At 47.9% G+C, this 25795-nt stretch overlaps 1 protein-coding gene across 1 annotated transcript in view; it reads left to right on the plus strand.

Moving 5' to 3' along the window:
* Window positions 1-25795, plus strand: part of ACOXL (acyl-CoA oxidase like) — a 281193-nt gene that overhangs the window by 53971 nt on the left and 201427 nt on the right. The window contains exon 10 of the mRNA XM_032469554.1: window positions 9397-9431. Within this exon, the coding sequence (XP_032325445.1) occupies window positions 9397-9431 (35 nt within the window). The remainder of the gene's footprint in view (window positions 1-9396; window positions 9432-25795) is intronic.

A 25795-nucleotide genomic window follows, 5' to 3' on the forward strand; every position in this document is an offset into this window, starting at 1 on the left:
AAATTCCAGGGCAGAGCACAATTTTTCAGTTGTACATGAAAATATATATTCATTGTCACATTTTTTTCTCTGTGAGCTACTATAAGATCTTGTATATATTTCCCTGCACTGTACAGTATAATCTTGTTTATCTATTCTACATTTTGAAATTCCAGTCTATCCCTTCCCACCCTCCGCCCCCTTGGCAACCACAAGTTTGTATTCTATGTCTATGAGTCTGTTTCTGTTTTGTATTTATGTTTTTTTTTAGGTTCCACATATGAGCGATCTCATATGGTATTTTTCTTTCTCTTTCTGGCTTACTTCACTTAGAATGACATTCTCCAGGAGCATCCATGTTGCTGAAAATGGCGTTATGTTGTCGGTTTTTATGGCTGAGTAGTATTCCATTGTATAAATACACCACATCTTCTTTATCCAGTCATCTGTTGATGGACATTTAGGCTATTTCCATGTCTTGGCATGGTACATTCTTAAAATGGCAAAACTACAGGAGTGGAGAACAGGTTGATGGTTGCCAGGGGCTCAACAGGGATGAGAGTGGGAGGAAAATGGACGTATTTATAAAAAGGGCGACACGAGGGATCCCTTTGGTGACAGGAATGTTCTGCAGCTGGAATGTACTGAGGTCAGTATGCTCGTGACATTGCACTGCGGTTTTGCAAGATGTCACCATGGGAGGAAACATGGGACTTCTCCCTGTTTTCTCTATATAACTTCTAATACCTGCATGGGAATCTACAATTATCTCCTACTAGAGAGTTTGCTTTAAAAATATATTGTCCCTTTTCAATAGTGGATCTGCTCCAGTCTTTTCACCAATGGTGTCATTTTTGATGGAGAGCCTCGTTTCAGCCTGTATCCCACATGCCTGGGGGGAGGGGTTTTTGTTCATTTGTTTAGAGAATTTATTTTTGGTAAAAATTAAAGGAGAAAAGAGGTAAAAGCTGGAAGGAAGAAGAATGTTTTTTTTTTTTTCCTTTGAAACTGGCTCCTTAAAAGTAATTTTGTGTTTTACACATTTGTAAACTGACTATACTTCACTTAAAAGAAAAAAAAGTATTTTTATGTTTTACATTAAAAAGAGATTTCCTTCCCTTGGGAGTTTTACTCTTGACTCGGATAAGAGTCTGGGGGTCAGAGTGGCTCAGCGAGCCGTGGTGGGGTCTCTAAGCTGCAGTGACAGGCTCGGAACGGCTTTTCATTTTCTTGTGTTTAACAGGCCAAAATCTACCTTAGCAATGCCCTGCAACACTTCGGTTATTGACCGCATGTAAGGGCGTCACCTACTTTTCCCCTGCAATCTGTGCACATTTCCTTTTCTTCTCTTCAGCCTCTTCCTCCAACCCTGACTGACTCTGACTTAATACTCAAGCTTTCACTTAAGTGGTGTTTGCCACCGAAAGTTCCAGAGCTTTCCGGAAGAGGTGTTCTGTGTGATGTAGGCTGCACACCTACATCCCCATCTGTCATCAGACCGATTTCTTTTACATGGAAGTTAGTTTTCTAGGAGAAGAGGGTGGGGTTTATTCATATTATCAAATACCCAAGCATTCATATCAAGAGAAGCAAAGAAACCAAAACCCACCGTTATTTTGTTGGAAACCTAAAACCTAAAAAAAAATACAGTCACTGACAAGCTGTAAGCGTCAGAGGAGCTACCTGGTGGTTCGTGAAGCTGTTTGGCAGCCCTGTTTATCCAGCTCTGGGTACCAGGCACACCAAGATGAGTAACCAGGCTCTGATGGACTCCCATGTGCTCAGGGTGCTGTGACCCAGGTGGACAGACCATGGCCACTTAATGACAGTGACAAGGATGACGGCTGGCCTCCTGGAGTCCTCACCATTACCAGGCCCTGAGAGCTCTCCCCGCCCACCCCAGGCTCCTGGGGAGGGGCTGCAGTTACTGTTGGCTCTCTGCAGAGGGTGCTACTGAGGTTGAGTGTGGGAGGAGAAGGGGGGCACGGTGGTCCCTCGACCCACAGCTCATGGGCTAGGTCCCTGGAAAATGCCTGGCAGAAGGGGCCCAGGTGCTGTTGCTGGGGTGGCAGCAACTCAAGACTCACAGATGTTTTTAATTTTGGGACAAAGCAAGTCCTTGTGAAAACCCATCTCCAAGCTTTCCAAGATGGCTGTTTTAACTTTTAGTCCGAAAGGATGGTGCCTGGCTCAGGTTCCTGGGGATAGCGGGGAGGAGCAGTGTAATCGGTCTTACCTTCTCAGTCATTTGAGGCTTTAGAGATTTAAAAACAACTTGTTTTCTCAGGTCGGTTAAACGATCACCGCCTACGTTTCAGGGTTCGTTCAATGTTAATTTCCAGTGATTTAGCAACTTGTCTTTTGCAGCGGGTTTTGAAGGTTTCAGATCTGAATTAGTAGGTTTCTTACAAAGCTGGAAGGAGCCTGTGCATGATACATGTCCCCTTCTTTTCCTTAACTTAAGTGTGACTTTTCCTTTAGATTTTTTTAAAATTTAATTTAAAGGGCCCAAGAAAGGCTAACATCATGAAATAAACTGAGTAGTGACAAATTTGTTGCTGTTTTTCCTCCTCCTGCTTTTCCTGCTGTCTCCTCCCTCTTTTGGTGGAAACGACAGAGAGGAGCACAGTGGGGAGGGCAGGGCTGCAGCCTGGTGAGCCTTGCCCTTGGCCTTCACGGGGCCGGCCCCGTCCCTGTTTGTGGACAGCGTACCATGGATCTCGGCAGGCTGTGGACACCTCTCCCTGCTGAGTGGGTGATTGTCTGTGAGCACCGGGAGGCCTCATCTCCCCAGACCTCGCCCTAGGCCTGCCAGCCAGCCTTAGCCCACAGCAATTATCACCCCTGATGTTGAGTGTAGGACACCGACATGGTGCTAAGTAGTGAAAACAGTTTTAGTATGAACTCTATCATCATCATCATCATCATCGTTGTCGTAGTTACTAAGAGGTCATCTGTGCCGAGCCTGTTTCTAAGTTCTTTCCATCCATCATCTCGTCCAGTGTGTCCTAAACTTGACCCCTGGAGGACTGGCTATCTGCCCTGCACACCCCTGCCCTCCATCACTGGTGTTTCCGATTCAGTGGGTCCAGATCAGAGCCCGAGAATTTGCATTTCTCACACGTTCACAGAAGATGGTGGTCCTGCTCCTCCTCGTCCCTGAGGTCTAGGTTAATCTGCCTAAAACCACCCCATGAAATAGGTAACATTATCCCCATTTTACAGTGAGGAAATGGGCAAGGAAAATTGGGGGACTTGACAACAAAACTCATTGCTACTGACCATACGCATCGGTTAGTCCAGCGCAGTTGATTTTTCAGGGGAAGTAGCAAGTGCCTAAGAAAGCCCTCAGTGGACGTCCAGGGCCAAGGGCGAGTGCGTGGCGGGGTGTGTGGTGGGTTTGAGGGTCAGGCATGAAGGGGCAGGAAGATCTGCAGTGACGCCTGGAGAAAGGCCAGCCCTAGAGGGTGCTGTTGGGGGGAGCTCGGGGGGCTTGGTTACTGGGAGGAGAGAACAGTGCTAGGAGGAGAGCCAGGGCCGGGGTTAATAGGTTGCACTGGGTGGATCAGTTTCTCCCGGCCCCCATCCTTGGTGCCCACGGGCTGTGGCTGTTTGTGTGGGATTCTGTCCACGCTGTGGCCCCCTCTTCTCCCCTTGGTGCCCCTTCTTCATGTCTCCCAGAAGAGGGGAGAGAATTGTAAAGAAAAAATGCAAGAGGAAAATAAGCATTCCTCTTCGAGTTTATTTTGTGATGTTGTAAATCTCTGGACCCTGGAAATTAAAAAATAATAATAAGCTACAGAAAAAGCAGCCCAGGAGGGTAGGAAAGGGAAAGGTGACACGCAGAACAGGAAAGCTTTTTCCAAGTTTGTCACACACTCGTTAATTTAGATTTGAAGCTTTGAAAATCCAAAGAGAGGCTTGGCAAGGTGGAAAGCGAGGTTGCAGAGTGGTGGCCTTCTGGCCACATTCCACTGACATGTTTTGTTTGGCTCAGAGAGTATTTGACAAATATTCAAATCAGTGTAAAACGTGGGAGTTTTCATAACAAAACCCCTGGTTTCTAGCTTTTCTTGAGGAATGGGGAGCGCTGGTGATTGGGGCTGTGTTGGGGCTGTGGCTGGTTGGTGGCCAGCCATGTGAAAGGGCCAGGCTTGGGGTCACAGCCCCAGCCAGCACACCGCCCCTGGTCTAGAAAGTTCTGGATTCACACTTAGAGAACCATTCCCCATCAGGGTGACTTTGAGGCTGGCACTTTCTGGACTTTCCCCCTACCTGCCCCGGCAGCCTTGCGTGTGTGTGACAGCAGGTCGTAAACACGCAGCGCAGTGGGGCTGTGGGAACCGGATTCCCAGGAACACAGGGACCCTTGGTCCAGCAGGCATCAGGGAAGGGGCCCTGAGTGACAGTCTGTGCACTGGTAAGGGAAGTCCCCTGCTGCCTTCTAAGGCAGTGCCAACCATTTCTTTCCCTTAAGATTTAAAGAAAAAAATGGATTTTAAAAACACGTTTTCTAAAATTACACGTATTTTACAAGATCAGTGCAGTCCACGTGGTCCTTCGTAGGGCGTATCCGGCTGCAGCTGGTGCACTTCTGGGTGTTTTATGGCAAATTATTCTCAGATTACCCTTTAATGCAGGAAGGTTTGCCAGTTGTCTGAGCTCCCTGGGTCACAGAGAAAACCCTCGGACTTGATACAAAACAGCTGCCTCTGTCAGCTGTTCCAAAGAAGGAGCATTTTTAGGCCAAAGCAGCAGGAAAAAGGTTTTTGTAGCTGGTGGAGATTTTGAAAAAAATGTTAAATTACTCTCTCCTTGCCATTAAAAGGTGATTTCATTTTGTTCTTAACAAATTGTGTAAATCTAAAAGAAGTTCTCCGGATGGGAGTTTGTTAAGTGCTTTCTGGCAACACTTACAGTATGTCGAGGGGGTGGGGTGGGGGGAGGGTTCTCCAGGGAGGGCAGTGGCACAAAACTCCGCTGACCTCTGTGTCCCTGGGCCTCCTCTCGGGCTGGGCCGGGGTCAGGGGCCAATGCCCTGAGCCTCCCTCCTCTCTCTCCCCAGGGTCCCTGCTGAGACCAGCAACAAAAGGGTCAATTGTCTGAGGCCTCCCTTTGTCTCAGAGGCTCCTCCGGGCCTCTCTGAATGCCCAAGTGTCTCTGTGCACGCGGGGAGGTGCATGCATGCACGGCTACAGGACTGTGTGTAGGTGTGTATATGGGCATGTCTGCTGGTGCAGACGAGTATTGTGTAAGCATGCGCATGTGTGCATGCACACAGGAACACACGTTTATTCACAGGCGCACCCGCATTCACATACTGTGCACGCGTACAAGTGTGTGGATGTGTCTGTGTATGTCTGTGTGCATGCACACAGGAACACACGTTTATTCACAGGCGCACCCGCATTCACATACTGTGCACGCGTACAAGTGTGTGGATGTGTCTGTGTATGTCTGTGTGCATGCACACGGGCGAGCTGGGTGTGAATGTGTGCACGTGTGCACGTGTGTGCGTGCACACACAGGCAGGGGTGAGACTTGCTTGAAGCGTTTCTGAGATGCTGATGCTTCTTAGCAGGGTGAAGGCTCGCAGAGGCCTGGCTGGCTTGTGACGTTCCCAAGCCCGAGGGAGACAGTGTGTCTGGCCCATGTCTCAGCAGATCACATAGTTACCTTTATGGGGTAATTGCTTTCTGGGCTCAGATAATATGTCGGAGTGAGGAGGAAGAGGAGCCCTGGAGAGGCTCCCTACACAGCTCACTGGCCTCGTTGGCCTCTTCCAGCGTGGGGTTTCATGGCGAGGCCCACAAGAACTTTCTCCAGTGTTCCAGCACCTTCGCAGAACTGCCTAATCGGATCCAGTGCCTCTGTGTGGAGTGTAAGCCAGGCTTCCAGAATGACCGTGCCAGGCCCCGTTCCCATCCACTCCATCATTCGGTTCTCACGTCGCTCTGGGCTCTTTGCACACAGTTCCCATCATCCTGTTCCCTTGCTCATCTCTAGACGTCTGTGTGATTCCAAGATTCCCACTTTCTCCCTTAACAAAGGTGTCCCTTAAAAATGATTCTAAAACATATTTGATTCAGAAGCCCAGAAAAGACTAATAAAAATGCTTAACTGAAATACACCTCCGTGAGGGATTTATCTCCCAGCCCCTTGTAACCAGTGCAGCTGCCATGTAACAACTTTTCCGTTTTTTTTTTTTTTTTTTTTCTTATTCTTGTCTCTTTCCACGCCCATTTCCTCTCCCTGCTCCAGCAAGGGCTTATCTTTCAACTTTGGAAAAGCCACCAATTAAACAGTGCTCCAAAGCTTATCAAAATATTCAGTCAGTCAGATTGTCTTATAATTAGCCTGACTGTAAGCCAGGAGTTTTTAAATCCCAGGAAACGGGAAGCTACCCGGCATGTGAGATTTGTAAATTGCTCATCCTGACCTTTCTGGCTGCAGTTTCGGCTTTTATTTCATTCCTCCAAATAATTTCCTCCTTGTCCTTTAAATTCTTTTTTTTTTAAATTGAAGTACAGTCAATGTGTCAGTTTCTGGTGTACAGCACAATGTCCCAGTCATGCATATATATATATATATATATATATATTCGTTTTCATATTTTTTTCCATTAAAGGTTATTATAAGATATTGAGCATAGTTCCTGTGCTATACAAAAGAAACTTAAAAAAAATCTATTTTTATATATAGTGGCTAACATTTGTAAATCTCAAAACCCAAATTTATCCCTTCCCACCCCCTTTCCCTGGTAACCATAAGATTGTTTACTATGTCTGTGAGTCTGTTTCTATTTTGTAGATGAGTTCACAGTACCCTTTTTTTTTTTAGATGCCACATATGAGTGATATCATATGGTATTTTTCTTTCTCTTTCTGGCTTACTTCACTTAGAATGACAATCTCTGGGTCCATCCATGTTGCTGCAAATGGCATTATTTTATTCTTTTTTAAGGCTGAGTAGTATTCCATTGTATAAACATACCACAGCTTCTTTATCCAGTCATCCGTTGATGGACATTTAGGTTGCTTCCATGTCTTGGCTGTTGTAAATTCTCGATTGGCCCGGAGGCATTGTCCTCTTCTGTTTGCTGACGTCTCAAATATACTCCTGGCTTAGCTGAGCTAGACCACTGAATTAATTCAGGTGGAGGGGATGCGAAATCAACTTGTTGTATATTTCCTGCCTTCCCTTTTAGACAAGCTTTTCGTAAAATTAAGCCTCTTCTCACCGTTATTGGTTCCACACTCTGGGCCCCTGCAGTGGTGACACCCAGCAGAGCGACTCTGGAGCTGAGCTCTTCACACAGCAGCTGGGGGATTCTGCAATCTTGAGCGGGACAGAGGCATCGGACTTCCTTGGCGCAAAGATTTTACTTCTCCTAACTCTCCCTCCTGTTGGCTCTTCCCCACCCCTTCCACCGTCCCTCTGCCCCGGGACCCGCCTGTCATCTTGCAGAGTGCTGCATAAGTTGCCCCCCACCCCCTCCTCCATGGGAGCCGGCATCAAGGCAATGGCAGGGATGTGTTTGGGGATGCTAAGGTGCAACTGAGGTAGACTTTCTGCCCAGAAATGATATTATAGGTGATGCTTAGGTTTTTAAACTGCCATTGAGATTTTTCAAGCAGTCATGCCATAGTTCAGCTGCAGGTGGATTAACGAGACTTACCCAGGCATGGTTGTGGTTGACCGTTGTTTATTTTTTAAAGGTTACTCTTTTTTAATTTCAATTTTTTTGGGGGGGAGGAAGGAGGTAATTAGGTTTATTTATTCACTTATTATTATTATTATTTTTACTGGAAGTTCTGGATTTTGAACCCAGGACCTTGTGCGTGCTAGGCATGCACTCTACCACTGAGCTCTGCCCTCCCCTCTTGGCTATTGTTTTTTTACATGGTGAAATACTTCCAAAGTTCCAAAAATTAAACTTAAAAAAGACTTAAAAAATTAAGTTTTGGAAAGTGACAATATTTTCATCAATGGGGTATTGCCTATAAGCAGTGGTAGGAATTATTTATCCAGTTTTCCCCACCCATCGGTGCCGCACGTGGGCACACACACGGATATAAACACGTAGACAGACAAGTTGCTTCATCCTTATGTTACTCCTGTGGGAACATAATTACTCTGCCCATTTTGTAGTTGTGAACAATGAGGCTCCGAGAGTTTAAATAACGTGCTGACTCCGGTACAGTTAGCAGCTGAACATGGCTAGTCTGACCCTTCTAGAATCCACCCCTGACTGACCCTGAGTGAACCAGCTGAGGCCCACACCATGTGATTCGACCCTAGTTGTCCTTGAGAGGTTTCCACACCACCCCCGCAGGGCAAAGGGGAGATCGCAGCGCCCCCTCGGGCCCTCCTTGCTGCTCTGCCTGGCAACCGTGGACGCCGTCTCTTTATATCTCAGGTGTATCACAAATGAAATTTCCTTGCTGTTCTCGGAGTGCGGCCTGCTGGCCTTGAGCTGATGGGATCAGAGTGAAGTTTTGTGCTGATCTCCGGAGGGAAGGGAGGCTCTGGCCCAGGCGGTCAGTCCCCTGGCGTGGAGGGGGAGGGACCTGGGCGTGGCGGTGCTCTCCTAATTCGAACCTCAGAATCAGCCATGCTCTGCGGTCCCGTCTTTTCACGGCTTTGTCTCGGAGCTGAAAGAACCCTGTTTTGCTCATGGAAGCAGAAGCAGAACGGTGGTTGCCAGGGGCTGCAGGGTGGGGGTGCGTGGGAGAGGCTGGTCAAAGGACGCAAACCTCCAGTTATAAGACGTGTAAGTTCTGAGGCTTTAACGTACAGCGTGGTGGCTGTAGTTAACAATACCTTATTGTACAGTTGAAAGTAAGAGAGCAGACCTTAAGTGTTCTCACTCAAAAAAGAAGTAAAAGGCAACTCTATGAGGTGCTGAATGTATTCATTAACCTGATAATGTGTGGTAGCCATTCTGCAAGGTGTACGTCCACATGTCAAGTCAGCAGGTTGCACACTTTAGACACATTTCGATTTGTCAGTTATACCTCCATACAAATGAACATTAAAATTTAAAAAATGTAAACATTTAATTTAACATTAAACATTTTTCTATATTTCAATAAAAATGGGAAGAAACATTAAAACATTTTTTAAAAGAAAAAGAAAGAGCCCTGTTTTGGAAATCTTTCCTGATGAGAGACACCGTCTGTCTAATCTGCAGTGGAATATTGTAGCCTCTTTAAGACCCCTTCAAAATGTGATTATCCTTGAAGAACCAAGTTGAAATTAAAGGTCTATCGTTAAAATGTGTTACTTACCAAGCGTTAGCGGGAGGGCATTTTGAATAAGCGTTTTAAAAAATTGACCGTGTTAAGTCAGTTTTCTTGTGAATTTAGCTTGCTCTTGTTATTTAATGCATATTTCTCTCTCTCCTTCTAATTGCAGGTTGGGTTGACGATAGCCATTCGCTACAGCCACAGGTAAAGTCACATTTTCTTCTTTTTAGAAGTATCCTTACTACTGTACGGCTGTAGGTTTGCTTGAGTCTCCAGGTTTCTGACCTTGGCTTTGGAGGCTGCTCTTCTCATGATGTTGTTACACAGACCTGAGTCCCATCGAGAGACCAGGCGACACTTGGAGGGTTGGAGAACTCAGGTTTATTGCCGGCGGGCCCACAGCAGTTAACACTGGACCCCGACTGTAGGTTTACACAGGCTTTTAGGTTTCAACTGAATTCGTGCCATATGCAGATGAGGTGTTAGAAATGGACGAATCAGGAGTGAGCTTTGGAACCAATGGAATTTTAGGGGTAAGTTTCATTTTCCTAGAAGCAAGCCATTTTATAGAAACACAAAAGCAGGAAGGCAGTGGCCCTGCCTGGGAGGTCTTGCTGGTCCCTTTGTGGGCTTTGCCTCTTCAATGTCAGTGTCACAGCAGTTAGATGAAATTGTTTTCGTTGCTCGACTGGCCAGAGCTAATCACGATTTGGAGGAATAAGATTTTGACATAAAAGCGGCGGCAGGTAGCACATTTCTTTTAAAACCAAGCCTGTGATGCTCTAGGGCAGAGACACGTAAGTGATTTCTGGTAATGAACTCTGTCCGAGGGTGAGAACCAGGAACCGGGATGTCCTGCGTGAGAGGCGAAGCCAGGCGAGGGCTTGTTAGTGAAACCCCCTGCCCCCTCCACGCGGGCACCCCCACTCCTGTCTTGGGTCCATCTGAGAATGAACGAAATCCCTTCTTGTCTCATGCTTTCCACCTTTGTCTCAATTGTATCATGTTTATGAAAAATGTTTGTTTCTTGTACTAGTATTAACCTTTGCCCTGTGCACACATCAAAATGTATTAAGATGTTGAATTAAGATCCAGCCCCATGGAGGGGCCATAAGCAAAGTGCCCCCTGTCCTGACACAAACCATGCTCACAGCCTCTCTAGAGTGCCATCCACCCGTGTTGGGCTTCAGCTTACCTTCCTGGGGTACCCACAGAGTGTGGCTTGGGACATCTGGCCAGCGCTCCACAAACAAACCGTAGTTACCTGATTTCGAAGTGAGGCTGCCTTCTAAAAATGCTTGGAACAAGTGATACGCCAGGCTTACATTTAAATGTGAATCGGGCAGTGATGTGGGCAGTCCCGGGGACCTCGGAGGGCAACTATGAACACTTAGAGTAGAGATATCTCTTCCAAACCTTGCTTTCAGTTCTTTTGGGTAGATAGCCACAAACGGAATTGGTGGACCAGCTGGCAGTTTTGTTTTTAGGCTCTTGAGGAGTGTGCCACACTGTTTTCCTGTTGATGCCTTTTTCAGATGGGTTGTTTCTTATGTCTCCATAGTTCTTCGTCACTTTAAGAGCTCACGCTTGCTACTGAGAGACGGCTTCCAATTCCCTTGTTACGTTTACCCAGAACCCAGATGATGGAATTGAGGGCTTCCTGGGTCCTTTTTGTGTGGAAAGAGCTATTTTTGGAAATAAGGTTTGGGACTTTAGGTTCTAATCACCGGTCTCCAGCCAATGGCGGTGGTGGAGAGAACCCAGCGGGCTTCTTCTGTAGATGGGCGAGATGAAGGAGGCCAACGTGGTTCCGAGATGCCAATAATGGGAGATACTGAAGAGGAACAGATCGGGGATTCAAAGGACATCGGTGTGGGAGGAGGGGAAGGAGTCACTAAAATCCTGTAACCCTGTGAGCAGGCAGCCCCTCTCAGGCTGCTGCAGACATGGAGGCAGAGCTGCCTGCAGCAAGAGGGGCCTTTGTGTGGCAAAAGGGGGCTTAGGGCCTGAAGGGTGCCTGGTTTTGTTGTCATGCATTTGCACTGGTGTTTTCAGCTACCAAATCTCCCTCATTACAGTGAAAGGTGCTCAGAGTTAGGAGCACCCTCTCCCCTCACCCCTGCCCCAGCCCCACACTAACTCAGGCACACGCTAACCATCCCCACTCCGGCCCCGTCGTGGTGGTTCCGCATCTAACTCCTGCTCCGCCAGTTACTCCAGACCTGTGTGTTTGGCATAGAAGTGCGTGCGTGTGAGCGTGCATGCGTGTGCATGTGTGTGTGTGAGTCATGGTGCAGGATAAGGGGCTGAGGAGTCGGGAAGTGGAGAATGACACAGTCATATTTGATGGTATCGTTTCAGGTGAGGAAGAGCATCCTCCATGACCAGCTGTGCCTTTGACAGCAAACCCCGCGAGCATTTCATGTATTATCATGGCATTTTAATTTATTTTTGTAAAGTCAAGTCCTTTTCACAGAGTGGAAAATTGCCCCTTGATGTTCATTCCCTACTGTTTGGCTTGAGGTTTTCAGGTGGAATCCACACGGCGGTGACAGCTGGGTAACCCCCAGAAGCGCCCTTTGCAGATAACAGCTCTCGGGGCCCCACCACCCACACAGCGGGGGGAAATTGTCCCCGCTGTGTGGGTGTTTTGTTTTTTTCTTCTTCTACAAGATTGAAAGAGAGTTTAGATGTTCTTCCTGCCTGTCCAGGGCAGCAACCTGAGGAAGCCTGCTCCCTGAGAAGCCCTGGGCCAGGACTCACCGGGCCCAGAGCAATGCGCTCACCTCCACCTCTGGTTTCCCTGATGCGATGGAGGGGCCAACAGCATGGGGTTTCTGCACATGGCACTCACAGATCATGTTTCTAAGAAAAGCTCGTGAGAGCAATGAACCCCCACAGAATTATTTCGTTTTGTTTTTTGCTTTTGTCTGTTGTCCTTTTAAGGAACAAGGAAGGAAAGGAAGTTTCCATTTGGCTCTGTTATAGTCAAGTGGAGGGCCACAGAGTTTTGACTTTTAGATGAAGACTCAAGGTACATCATTCTCACAACTGACTTCTTCCTGTCAATTTCTTAGAGACCCTAAGAAGGGCCAAACCTGGCACCGCATTCAGGCCTGTGCTCCAAACCTAATATTGGAGTTGCAGGTACCAGACCCCTAACAGGCTTTGAGGTCCCTTGAGGGCTGGCGAGGGGAAGGGAGAGTTGGGGAGCCCGCATGTGATTAGTCCTAGAGAAGTGGGGAGAGTTGACGGCTTGACAGGCAGCCTGAGCTGGACGAAGGTGGGCGTGGCCTCCCACTGCAGAGGCAACCCCCCTGGTTAAAGGTCATTCCGTGTCTGCCTTCGGGGTATTCGTTCTGAATGAGCCCAGAGGGCCTAGCAGGACGTGCAGGGGTCCTGTGCTTCTGCATTCTGATTTAGATTAGAAGCAGAGTTTGAAGTTCCTAGATGAATCAAAACGGACAGGCTGCATCAATGAGCAAATGAAATTGTCATCTTGAAACCCAGAGGGAAGAAAAGACAAGAAACAGGACCGTCAGGCCCACTGGACGTTGGTTTCAAACACTTAGCGACTCTTATTTGGGGCTGGTTTGATCTTGTGGAGACAGCTGGGGGAGATTGTTGTTCTCCAAATTTAGTAAAAATAAACAAAGATGCCTTTCTGGCCTTTTTTCCCCTTCCAGAGAAGAGTTGTTTCTGTCGCTGAAGCTCTCTGGCCAACCGTTCCTTCTGTCTGTTTTTCAGACTTCATGGTGAGGCCCCGACCTGGTTTATACACAGGGTTGCCAAGAAATTTATTCAATTCCAATGGTATAATCTTAAAAGCAAAGCCATCTTTTGGAAGGTTGCATTTTCTTTTATATAACCTAAACACAAAAGATTGTGCCCGGAGAGTAGAATATGAATATTCACACGGTGTCTGAGTTAAGGTGATGAGGTACTTGGGGGCCGGGATTGTACAGCTGAGCTGGGCGATGTGCCTGGTGAGCGGGAGATGCTTCTCGGGGTCCAGGGGAGTAAGGAGTAGATGGACGTGCCTTCCTGTGCCTCTCCATCCCCTTTTAACCCCTTGTCTAGTATCAAGTCAGTGGCTTTGTCCTCTTGGGAACTTCTGGTCCCAGCTCTTGGCCGTTTTCCCAGTCAAATCTGCTCATTGCATATCTGTTGCCACCTTCACAGGGTGGCCTCCAAGTGAATCTTTTGCATGCACCAAGGGGGTCTTTCTCCAAAGCAGATCTGATCATGCCCCTCCCACTCAGGAGCTCACATGGGCTTCTGCACCCAGAGAACAGAATTCTGATCCTTAGCAGGGGCTCCAGACCTCACCCCCCACTTCTGTCTCCTCCCACTTTACAACCCTGCGCTTCCTTCCTAGAGGAATCCTCGCTCTTTTTCCTTTGAAGAATTAACTCCCCTCCTTTCTCCTGCATTAGCGAACTCCTGCTCACCCTCCAATGGCCCCTGAGATGTCACCTCTTTTTCAGTGCTTCATCAAGGAATGATTTCCTTTCTGTTGTACGTCTCAGGGCTACTTCTCAGGTCAGACCCCAAACACGATGTCTTTTTCTTTGTGTCTCAGGTAGCAGGTTGGACAGGCCAACTGCCTTCCTGTCATTCCGACACGTGCTCCTCTGCATCAGAACACGTGACCCTCACAACCCAGCCCATAAAGCCAAGGCCATTTGGCAAAGCTATTCCGTGTGAGTGGGTCTGGGAGGAACTGGTTAGTCTTTCTGTGATAATAATCTCTGAAAGATAACCACTCTTATACTTTCAAAGAGAAAAGGCACCCAACTCAAATTGATCTGGAGATTCAACGCAACCCAAATGAAAATGCAGAAACATAAATGTGTACTGATAAGATAATTCAAAAAATGACAAGCTAATTCAAAAATTTATATGTAAAGGGAAAAGACCTAGAATAGCCAAAGCAATTTTGAAGAAGAACAGAGTTGGGAGCCTTGTATGTCCCGACTTCAGGACTTACTGTAAAGCTACAGTAATGAAGAGAGTGTGACGCTGGTGAAAGATAGACATACAGGTCAGTGGAACAAAAGAGCATCTCCAGTGAGACCCACACATACGTGATCAGCTGATTTTCCACAAAAGAGCCAAGATAACTCAACAGAGAAAGGATGATCATACTGCAAACCCTCAACCCGTCTCTTACAACATGTATAACAACGAACAAAACTGGATCATGGGCCTAAACTAAAAGCAAAACATTGAAACTTTATGGAAGAAAACATAACAGTGCATCTCTGTGACCTTGGGCCAAAGATTGCTTCGGACCCAAAAAGGATGAACTATAAAAGTAGGTAAAATGGATTTTATCAAAATGGAAAACACCTGTTCTTTGAAAAAAGCCACTGCTAAGAAACTAAAAGACAAACAACAAACCAGAAGAAAATACTTTCAAAACACTTATCTGATAAAGGACTTGTATCCAGAATGTGTGTGGAACTCTCACAACCCTTAGGTAAGAAAGCAGTTTGATAAATGTGCAGAAATTCTTGAACTGATGCTTGACTGAAGAGATACAGATGGCAAATCAGCACAGGAAGAGATGCTCAACATTGTCAGTCATTAAGGAAATGCAGATTAAGACCACGACGAACTACCATGTGTCAGGATGGCGTTAAAAAAGTAGCACCAACAATAAAACACAAAACTGGACGTCTCTGTCCAGTACGAAGGTGCTGACGAGGATACAGGGTATCTGGAACTCTTATCCATTGCTGGTGGGAAGACAAAACGGCGCGGCTAATTTGGAAAACACTTTGGTAGTTTCTTGCAATGTTAAACCGTACATTACTGTGCAACCCAGTGACTCCCAGGTACTCTAGACACGAGGGAAATGGACACATTCGCCCACACCGAGACTTGTATGCAGATAGCCATTGCGGCTCTTTTCACAACAGCCCCAAACGCAAAACAACCTTAACTGTCCTTCCGCTGGGAAGTCGGATAAACAAACTTCCACGTGCCACTTTTCACTGGCACATCCACGCAATGAAATCCTACTCAGCAATGAAAAGGCGTTACGCTGAGTGAAAGAAATTAAGACCCCAGAGGGCACATATGGTATGATGCCCTGTGTATGATGGTGTGGAAAAGGGAGAACTACCAAGGAAGAAAGCAGGTCCGTGGTTGCTCGGGCTGAGGGCGGGGTTGACTGGAAAGCGGCATGAAGGATTCTGGGGGAGGTGATAGACGCATTCTGCATCTTGGTGGTGGTTGCAGGACTGGGTATGTTTGTCAAAGCTCACAGAACTCTAACTCCAAGGATGGGTGAATTTCACTGCAGTGGAGTTACAGTGAACTTGAACTGGAGCGAGCAAGGTTGGGGAGAGCCCGGGCCACTTTTTGCACTGAGACCACCGTGTCTGAGGCCATGAGGGCAGTCCTGTGTCCAGGTGCTTCTGGGTACAGTCTCAGGGCTTCTGCACATGGAATTAGCCTGTGATTTGTGTGCCCAGGATGAGGCATCGATTCCCTAGTTTCGCTCACCCCGTCATTATCAGAGAAGGCCGTTTACACAGGTAACTGCACACAGTCTATCTGGCTGGTTAGCTTCACATGAGCCTGTTCACGGGTGCTGTCAGGACTTTGTCAGCCACGGACTTTTCAGATGGGTGCAGGAGTGAGGCTGTCTCGGGGTGGGGCGGTTCAGCTGGAGGCAGTAGGATTTGACTTTACTCTACCCACAAGGCTGCTGCCAGGGCGGGGAGGGCTCGAGGGGCTGCCGAGGTCTGCCTGCGCCGGCTATCCAGTCTGGGGTCGCCCTGAGCCCGTAGAGGGCGCTGGGATGACATGCCGGGCTGGGCTGGCTCCCCTCCCAGTGGAGGCCCCCGTGCAGGTGCCTGAGGTCACGTTCCAGAGGCGCTGCTCATCTCATCCATCTGGAAAACTCATTGGCCGCTGGCCTCTCCCCGGAGACCCGGGGAATGGGGTGCAGCTGCTCCAGCTCTCACCAGTGAGAAAGTGGTTAGAAAGCAGCTCTGTGTTCCACCCCGGCTGCCCAGGCGTGAGAGGCAGATGTCACCCCAGCTCCCACTTAGTTGATTGTCCCTGGGTATTGAGCAGGGGGCAGGGCACCAGGCACCCAGTGAGCAAGGCTCCTTGAGCACAGAGAAATGAGCCTGGACAAAGACCATCGGCGCCCCTCATGGTGCTGAGAGGAGCAGCCCCTCTGCCAGCTCAGGACCACTGCCCAGGGCAGTGCTTATGACAGCCTCTCCTCACGAGGGGACGTGCGGGTCCCCTGTGTATTCCCTTGACAGGTGCCGTATCGCCCCGGTCCAGCGGGTCACATGGCATCGAGTGTGCATCACCCATTTTTGGGGAGGAGAGTTTACCAAGGCCCGGCTTGTGTTTCCATTAAGTGGGAGAGGACAGAGGGCTTCTCTGTTCAGGCTGATGTGTTGCAGGAGTTGGAGGGGGGTCTGGTCCACTGAAGGCTTTTGTTTGGCTTTACCCACAAGCTCGGCTTTAAGTTCTACACTCCCTCATCCTGAAGGGTGTTTCCCAAGTTTTAATGTACAGTGAACTTGGCAAGATCCTGAGGCTAGTACGCTAGCCACAGAAAGTTCTAGACTTTTCTCCTTCTAGTCACCCAGGTGCCTTGGGTGACTTTGGCTTATGAATGACATTTTGGCCTCTTATGTGGCTCCAACTACCTATACTCAAGAACATGCTGCAGACTCTAAATTCCACAGCTTTTTTTTTTTTGTTTTCCTGAGGTATCTTATCACTTAGCCTTTGCTTCCTGCTGAGGTTGGTAGAGTTCCAAGTGCCATGGAGAGAAGTAAATATGTAAATTTACCCTCGCTGGTCTTTTGTGAGGTAGACCGACTGCTGGTCACGGTGGCTCGTTCTGTTGTACGAGACTGTCTCCACCTCCTTCGAGTCCACGGCGGGTGGAGGTGGTGAGGGGGTGCTTAGAGGCACAGAAGGAGTCTGTGCTCTTGTGTCCTCATGTGGAGGTGGCCTCTGCTGTCCACAGCGTCCCTCCTCCAGAGAGCAAGTTGCTCCCTCATCCCTGTTCCCATTGGCGGTGGCCTTGTACGTGGCTGGACATCTTGTAGTTATTTAACTATTCACGCCCTGGACCAGTGGTTCTAAACTGGGGTGATTTTGCCTCTCAGGGACATCTGGTGACATTTTTGGTTGTCCTAACGTGGGTGGAGGCCAGGGGTGCTGCTGACCATCCTACAATGCGCCAGACAGCCCCCTCACTGCAAAGAACTCTCTGGCCCCAAACGTGAATAGTCGCAAAGCAGAAAAACCCTGCCCTGGACTGAGAGCTTCTCAAGGTTGGCACAGTATTTATTCCTTTTCCCACCTTCAGGGCTGCACTCAGTAGTACAGATCAAATCACATCTGTTATTAAGAGGCTCACATGCTGGGTTGGCTTTTGTGCTGACAAAATACTGTCTAATATTCCCTGAAAATCTTTTTGTTCTGTTTTATCTCTTTGCTTGTGTGTTTAAACTCGGAAGTTAGATTAGCTTCCAGTGAATCATGCTAATAGGTGGGGGAGAATGGCAGCCCCTCCTAAACGGTAGATCATCCTGAATCCACTGAGGGTCGTCTGTGCAACAGGATAGAAATATCCGTCAACGGTTAGACTCGCTGTCACCCTTGGAGCCAGCCCTCTCCCGTTCCTAGTTTGGTTTTCATTGGAGACACGCTGGAGGGTCCTGCCCTGTTGATAATCCACAAGGTGTGACAAGTAATTGGAAAGTGATTGATCATTTTTCCTTGACTGTCCCATTTCCAGTTTCCCTCTCTCTACCCCTGATCCCATTTTTAATCTGAAGAGGAAAAAGAAACAAAATCCAGAACATTAAAAAACATCCAATTGCATGAAGATTCATTTGTTTGTTCATTCAAGCAGAAAATCAATATTGAGTATTTACCATGACTAGATAAAGGTAAAAAGTATGCTGTGTCTGCCTCTGGTGAGTCTGTTGCAAATACTGTACAATTAGGGGCATAAAGGAAGTGTTTGATGTACTGGGGCATGAGTGTATGTGCATGTATCGGCGGGTAGGGTGTGCCAGGCTCCATAAGGTGGGCCCGAAGCAACTTCTGGAGGAGAAGAAGAGATTGGCAGGCAGAGGGCGGGTGGAGGACATGGCCAGTGTTGCTGGTGCAACTTCTAGAACCCCGTCCTGTCTGTGGCTCTCTGTGATGGTCCAGGTTAGAGGCTCAGTGGGTCCTCATGGAGGAAGCAGGACATGATAGTTTTATACCAGGTGGACACAGGGATTCCAGCTCAGGCCCCTGACTCCCAACAGAAGACGTGTTTCCCACAGCGCGTCACCAGTGCCACGGCGGGTCCTGGGGCTGACTCCACGAGGCTTATGGTCTTGCTCCAGCCCCAGCCCCAACCCCTGGGGAGGGGTGTTTGTTTGCAGGTCACTGCTGGAGATACAGCCTGGTGGGAGAGCAATTAAATAACGTTTGGGCTGGAAGGGCAGGCAATGCGGATGGAAAGCTTCCTTTTAAAAATTTTTACTTAAGTGAAAACTGAGTCGATTTATGGAAGTATGTTAAGGAGACTTCAGGTGGTGTGTTGATATGATGGAAGCCATTGAGCGCTGTCCATGAGTCAGAAGTCCAGAAAAGCCCACTTGATCCTGGGGAGAGGTGGCACCTTGCCAAGTGACCCAGGACGGACGAGGCTTTTCTGAGTTTTATTTCATCCCTTGAGAAAGGGAGGGAGACAATGGCCCCCGTCCCTCTGGGGCAGGACTAAGCATTCAGAGACCACTGCTCTGGCTCAGCCTGTCCCCTCCCCTCCATCTCTCAGATGGCAGGAGTTGGGGCCAGGGACGGGGGAAGCTACCATCCTGTGCTCCAAGACACTTTCCCAGTTGAGACAGTTGATCAACCCCAAGGGGCCTGATTGGTTTGGAAGGAAACCTTTTAGGATCTTCTTTTTAATCACGTGTCTTCTGTGATGAAAGTAGATGGGAGTGGGGAGAAACGGTAGGTGTTGGAGATGTCTGCTCATAAAAAAGGAAATTTTACTGTTTCTTTTTTCATACTTGTTACTTTTTTTTTTGTATACTTGAAAGCAACGGTAAAAGAAAAAAAAACAAACAAACAGTGATTCTGCCAGTTGCCACCAGTTAACCTTGACCTTAAAACCAGTCTTGATGTGGATGAAATGGCAGCGTGCTTTGCTTTAGATGTTGCAGGCTTCCCCCTTTTAGTCTCTTAGTCTCTAAGATGGGCATTACTGATTCTGTTTTATAGGTAAGTGTGTTAATGCTCAGAGAGGTTGAGGAATTTGTCCAAGGCTGCACAGCTAATTAATAAAGACCATGCTTTTCCAAGTATATTAGGAGCCCCCATTAACCTGCGCAGAGCTGTGAATATGAGATGCCATTTGAGAAAATGCTCCAAACAAATCAAAGAGCAACTTTATAGGAGAAGATACAAGGAAGGGCCCGATTTGCTGTCAGAGAAATAAAATACAGTCATTCCTTGGTATCAGCAGGGAATTGGTTCCAGGACGCCCCTCAGATACCAAAATCCAAGGATGCTCAAGTCCCTTATATAAAAAATAGTATTTGCATATAACCTATCCACACCTTCTGTATACAATGTAAATGCTATGTAAGTAGTTACTGTGTGCAACAAATTCAAGTTTTGCTTTTGGGAATTTTCTGGAATTTTTTTTTTTTAATTTGTACTTGGTTGAATCTGCAGATGTGGAACTTGCAGATTTGGAGAGCTGGCTGTAAACAGTGTGTGCTGTGAAATAAGAAGATCTTGTGTGCTAAGGGGATATACAATGTAAATCTCAACTCTTGCTTGGAATAACAACTGTGCTGGCTTTACTAAGACTCAGATGATTTCGCTAAGGCTATCTGATAATTCTCTCTGTGCATCAGAGTCTTCTTTATCCATTCTTGCCTTTTTTCACTGAACAGTTATTTTGTATCAAGCAGGATGCCTTTAGCTATGAGTAACAGGAAACCCTGGCTGAACTGTTTTAAGTGGTAAGTGGGTTGTTTTCTCGCTTAATGATTCCTGACGTGAGGCAGTTTCAGGGTGGTTATTTCAGTAGCGCATGACATCCTCAAGGACCAGGGTTGCTTTGATCTTTCTTCTCTGCAACCCTCAGCATATTGGTTTTGTCTTTGGCTGACTCCCTCATGGTCACAAAATGGCTGCTTAGGTTCTTGCTGTCACATGCAGATACAACATTTTGCAGAAGAATGTCTATATGTCATTTTGTAGCAGCATGGAAACTTTTTCCCCCAGAAACCCTTCAAGAAACTTCCCTTCATCTCTCTTTGGCCAGATAAACCACCTGTCTCTTCCTAAATCCCCATCACTGAAAAGGGGAAATTGGTTTGGTGAAGTACAGTGACTCCATGGAGGATGAGGGATGACATCAACAAAATTGGGACTCTATTACTGAGGAGGGAGCGAAGAGGAGTCAGACCAACAACTGGAAATATTACTACCTATTTCAAATGTATTTTTATTATGGCAGATTTCAAATACAACGGGGATAGCAAAGGGGAGTCCCAATTACTCTTCTCCTGGTTTCTGCAGTTACCAACATTTTGACAATTCTGGTTCATCTCTATCCTGCCCTCTGTCTTCTGTTAGAGTATTTTAAAAGGAATCCCAGATACATCATTTAAAAAAAATGTGCTCTGTATATACATTGAGTGCCTTCTATATGCCTCGTCACTCACCCAAAGAGAAAAGCTGTTTCAAGGGACAAGAGCTTAGTGAAGACTGACCTGGGATTAACTACTTTTTGCTCAGGAGAAAAGACTACATTCCCTGAAACAAAGGAACATGCCATGTCCAGGGCTCAGGGTTTCCTCCCACGCTTTTGTTCTGGCTGCATCTGGAGTCCTTGGGATGCTAGGGAACAGGTGTCCTGGGAGGGTCGGGGAAGGGGGGCCGGGGGTTGGGGTCCTCCCTGCCCCACCCCCAGGTCAGGCAGGGAAGGTGAGTGGAAGTTCGGCGTCTCATGTGTCATTTCCACTCTCCGGCGGATGAGGTGAATGCTTTCTAAGAGTGGGTTCTGGTCTGGGGGCACCTGTTTCTGCGTGTTAATAGATTTCTGGGGTAAGACAGAGCTGGATGATGTCAGCTGCAGGTGTGTGAGCCTGTGGTGGCGGTCTGCCGCTTGCCATTTGTTTCCCTAGGCGTTTCGAGCCACGTCTGTCCTCAGCTGTGAGGGTGTATTCACCAGCAGGCTGAAGAAAGAGATGTTTTTAACCAGAACAGAAAGTCAGATGTCACCAGTTGACTCTGGGCTGGGTTGTAAACACATGTACTTTCCTTCTGACTTGAGCTGATTTCATTTAGGTATGAAACAAAAGACTTTTTTTTTTTTTCTTGCAAATATCACGGTGGCCGTAAGAGTACATTTCCACGTACCCTTTTCTGCGTTTCCCTGAGCCCACCTGTTTCATTACAAGTTTAAAAGACCCCCTCTTCCTCCGGGTGTGTGAAACAGGAAGCCTGCCTTCTTACTTTCCTCCAGTTTTTAGACATTTGCTCCTTTGACGAGCATTCACATGCCTCACGAGGGGTAGTACCTTTGTATAGAACATAAAAAGCAATTCGCCATTTCGCTAAACACGTTCCTCATTTCTACAGGACAATTAAAGGTCAGATGGCAAAGCTGAACCGGTTATAGCTCTGTGTTCAGGCCGTGCTTAACCTGAGCTGATTTTATCTACCTGGGTTTTTGCAAAATGTTAGTGTTTGCACAGTGAGTTTAAAAACAGAAGTCTTTTGCATAACTGTATTTGAAAAATCTAAAAGCAGGAAAAAGAAAAGAGTGTGGAATAATGATGTGAAATGATGCCATTTGACTCAGTGTTTTGCTAGCCCGGATGGCTTTTGGAGCAGTTCGTCTTTTCTTAGCGGAGCTTTCTAGAATGTGCGTGTTGTGGTCGGGTGCCCTTTGTTTGGTGCACTGTGCATTTCGGTGCTATGTGAGAATCCATTCGACCCCGATACGTTTTATTTGACATGCACAGCTGGGTCGCTGGAGCATAGTCCAGGCCATTAAAAAGAATGCAAAAGAAAACACAGACAACCTATTCATCAGAACTCTGTGAAAGGGCGACTCACTGGGGCAGCCTCTGGCGGGAGTGCACCTGGGGGAGAGGGAGGGGGAGGGACCAGGTGGGTGCCCAGGGCGAGAGGCACAGGAAATGGCAGCTGCCGTTGACCTCTGACGCGTCCCGTGGCCAGGGGCTTGGCCAAAGGTGAAACCTGATTGCACTTCCAACATGTGGAATCTTATTTTAGGGTGCTCTGCACACAGGAGGGTTGATCGGCTGGACTGAACTCTTATTTGCTGAGGGGGATAGGTCTCCCCAGGCACCCCTCAGTCTCACCAAAGAGGGAAGAGCTAAGGCAGCTTCTGGAATCCTTGGAAAACCTTTCTTCAGCCACAAGGATGTTCCAGTGACCTCAGCCCAATTCGTATAACCTGCCTAGCCTCCAAGCCGTCTTCTTCCTGCTTCCTACGTGTGAGTTACAGCCCTGGTTGCATCTGTTGCTGTTTTTGGTTTGTTGTGCTTGTTTAGGATGTTGTTTTCCCTGTCTCTTGTTTTTCCCCTTGTGTGTTATGTGTTGAGGTTGTCACCTGGGCAACCATTTTGTAATCCCGTGCAAGGCTTCAGGAAGGTCCCTCACCACCTCCGCTTTGGTGAGAGGCTGGGAGTCTTATATCACACCTTGGTCATTCAGGCCCTTTCAAGAAGGCCACTCTGAGCCTGGCCTGGGCTGAGATGTGGCTTGCTGTCCCCAGCTGGCTTACAGTGTGCAATTAATTCAAGACCGTGGACCTTGTGCAGAGGATGGGATGCTGGGGGTACCTATGAGCCTTCCTCCCTGGCCAGAGCTCCACACACAGCTCTGCACTGTAGAGATCAGGGGCTTTGGAAACACAGAAGGACACACTTGACTTCAAGTCTGTCTCCTCCACTCTGGAGCCGGGTGATTCTGTGCAAGGCAGGCACTTCTCAGAGAGCCTGGCACAGAGCACCCAGGACAGCGGGGCTCATCCTCATCCTGGGGACCACAGATGGGGCTGCTTGATTAAACTGTCCGCTTTATCCATGGGTTCCCCTCTTCTCCCAGGTGGGAGTGATTCTGGAAATGAGATCACTCAATCAAACCAAAGTCGACAGTAAATACAAGGGCTTTCTACAAGTAACCAGGTGTTTGGTCTCGTTTTGGAAATAAGTTTATTTCAATGTCGTTTTTGCAAAGTGTGCACACCTCCAAACCCAAACCCTCTCAGACTCATGTGTTTTTGCCTGAGTTGCATTTTTGCAAACCATTGCTTCCTTTTGGTTGCTTATAAGCTCGGTGAAATCCTACAGCACAGGAAGACAACAAACAACAAAAACAGGACCCAAACACCTTTGCCCAGGACTCATGTCCTTGACGAACGTAGCTCGACAAGAATGACTTAAAAACAACCACAGAACCCAAACCAACCTGAAAACACACGTGGCTTTCCCCTTGGGGCAGTGATTTCGGGTGTCCGTTTGGTTAGCTGACCTCTGGGAGAGGCCAGAATGAAGCGCCTCCCTGATGACTTTTTGAGGGACTTTTTTGATCCCTGCCCACCCCTCCGCGCCCACTTCCCCCTTGCACGTCCTGCTCCTTGACCTGGAACGGGGACCAGTCAAATCTAACCCTGGCTACAGTATTCAATTGTAAACTTTGAAATCTGCACAGGGTAACGGATGGGAATTTCCAAGCAGGGGGAGCTTTTGCTCTTACAAAGACAGAACAAAAGCTCTCTGTCTTTGGAGGTCACTAATCCCGAGTTTGCGCCCTTATTGTCACCACGTAACGTCTGAAACACTTGGAATTATTTCCAATTAGTGGGTTTAAGTGGATCTTGCTCTCTGAGCCGTCGACCCCTCGGTGTTTGTTTAGCAGGATTTTCTCACACGGTCTTCACCTTGCTGCACATTGTTTCGCTGTCAGGGGGTCTGAACTGCGCCGGGTGACCCCCGGCAGAAGTGTCCGTGTCGTGAGACTCGGGGAGCTGTTGTGAATTTCGTGATGACAGATGGCAGGGCATAAAAGGCGCTTCCCCCGGGCTTTGTGAAGGGGATTTGGGTTCTCGGCATCTTTTCTCTCTCTCTCCATTCTGGAGGCGTGTCTGGCATTGCCGGCAGGGCTGCAATTGGCCCATTTAGAGTAGTTAGGCCTGGAGGCTGGGAGCACTGGGCATGGCGCGCACACCAGCTCCAGGGCACGGGCGTCCCTCCCGGGCCCCCCTGGACCAGCCTCAGCAGACCCCAAGATCTCGGCCACTTGCTCTGTTGGAAAAGCAGACTCTTTTCTGGAAAAGCAGGCTCTTTCCTGGAAGCTCGGCACCCTGGAATGCGGAGGTGTCATTCGGACAGGAATTTCACCTGATTTCTGGAGACTGGACCAGACGATGGAGAAGGAGAGCATAAAGGGAGCCTCAGTTCTGCTGCTGAAACGGGCATTTACAACAGCCGTTCTCCCGGCTCGGCTGACACTTAGAGGCTGATGCTGAGGCCATTCCCAGAGGCAGGGAGAACCCAGAGGGGCACAAAAAGAAGGTGGACAGTTTTAAAATGAGTGCAAACTACAAAATCCTGAGCTTGGCCCTCATGATTCACCGCTTGGCATGGCTTTGTGGCCTCCCTCCAGCACCTGATGGAGACCAGGCCGCTGCTCGGCGCCGAGTGAAACCCGCCCCCCCACCCCAGGCTTCCAGAAGAGTCGCCACTGTGCAGGGGCTGTGGCCGGCTGCTCGCCAGCCTGGAAGGGCAAGTAGCTCTCTATTGTCAATATTTCGCATCAGTAGAAATTCTGGATTTCCGGCTTCTTTGGAAAACTGGGAACCCAGCAGCACCCTGCCCCTCTCCCCGCACAGCAGCCACCAGCTGGAGCCTTATAGCAGATTTTTGTCCTCTGTGGACTCACACTCACTAGTTTTTTTTTTTCCTTCTTAACATCCAGCAAACCATACTCACTTCCCCGACTCACCCGTAGGCATTTGCGAATCTCTCATTGGTTCTAATCCCTTCGGAGAAACTGAAAGGTGAATATGTAACAAGAACATTGAGAATCTGTCCGGATAGAAGAATCCAAGATGCAGAAAACATTCCATGCCACAAAGAGGTTTTCTCTCCATTGTTCATGATGTACACAATGGGAACCAACATAGCCATGGGAACCGGTAACTGAATTGTGTGCGTTCCTGCAACTATATACGGGTGTGAAAGTAATGCTCAGGCAGAGGCTTTAATAACACAAAGATGCTCATGATATAATGTTGGGTTAAAATAAAAAGCTTGACACCAAGTGTATCTGAGGATACCCAGTTACCCTCCCAAGGTAAAAAGCCATGTCAATATGCATAAAATAGACTGCAGAGAATCTGACAAATACCAACAAGGCTTGCTTTTGGCAATGAAACTATCCATGCTTATTTCCTCTTTATTTTATTTCTGGGCTTTCCACACGTTCTGCGGTGAATGTGCATACATTTTATATGTGGATCCAAAGCAGTC

Source organism: Camelus ferus, chromosome 28 (assembly GCF_009834535.1).
Source record: "Camelus ferus isolate YT-003-E chromosome 28, BCGSAC_Cfer_1.0, whole genome shotgun sequence".
Classification (NCBI taxonomy): Eukaryota; Metazoa; Chordata; class Mammalia; order Artiodactyla; family Camelidae; genus Camelus; species Camelus ferus.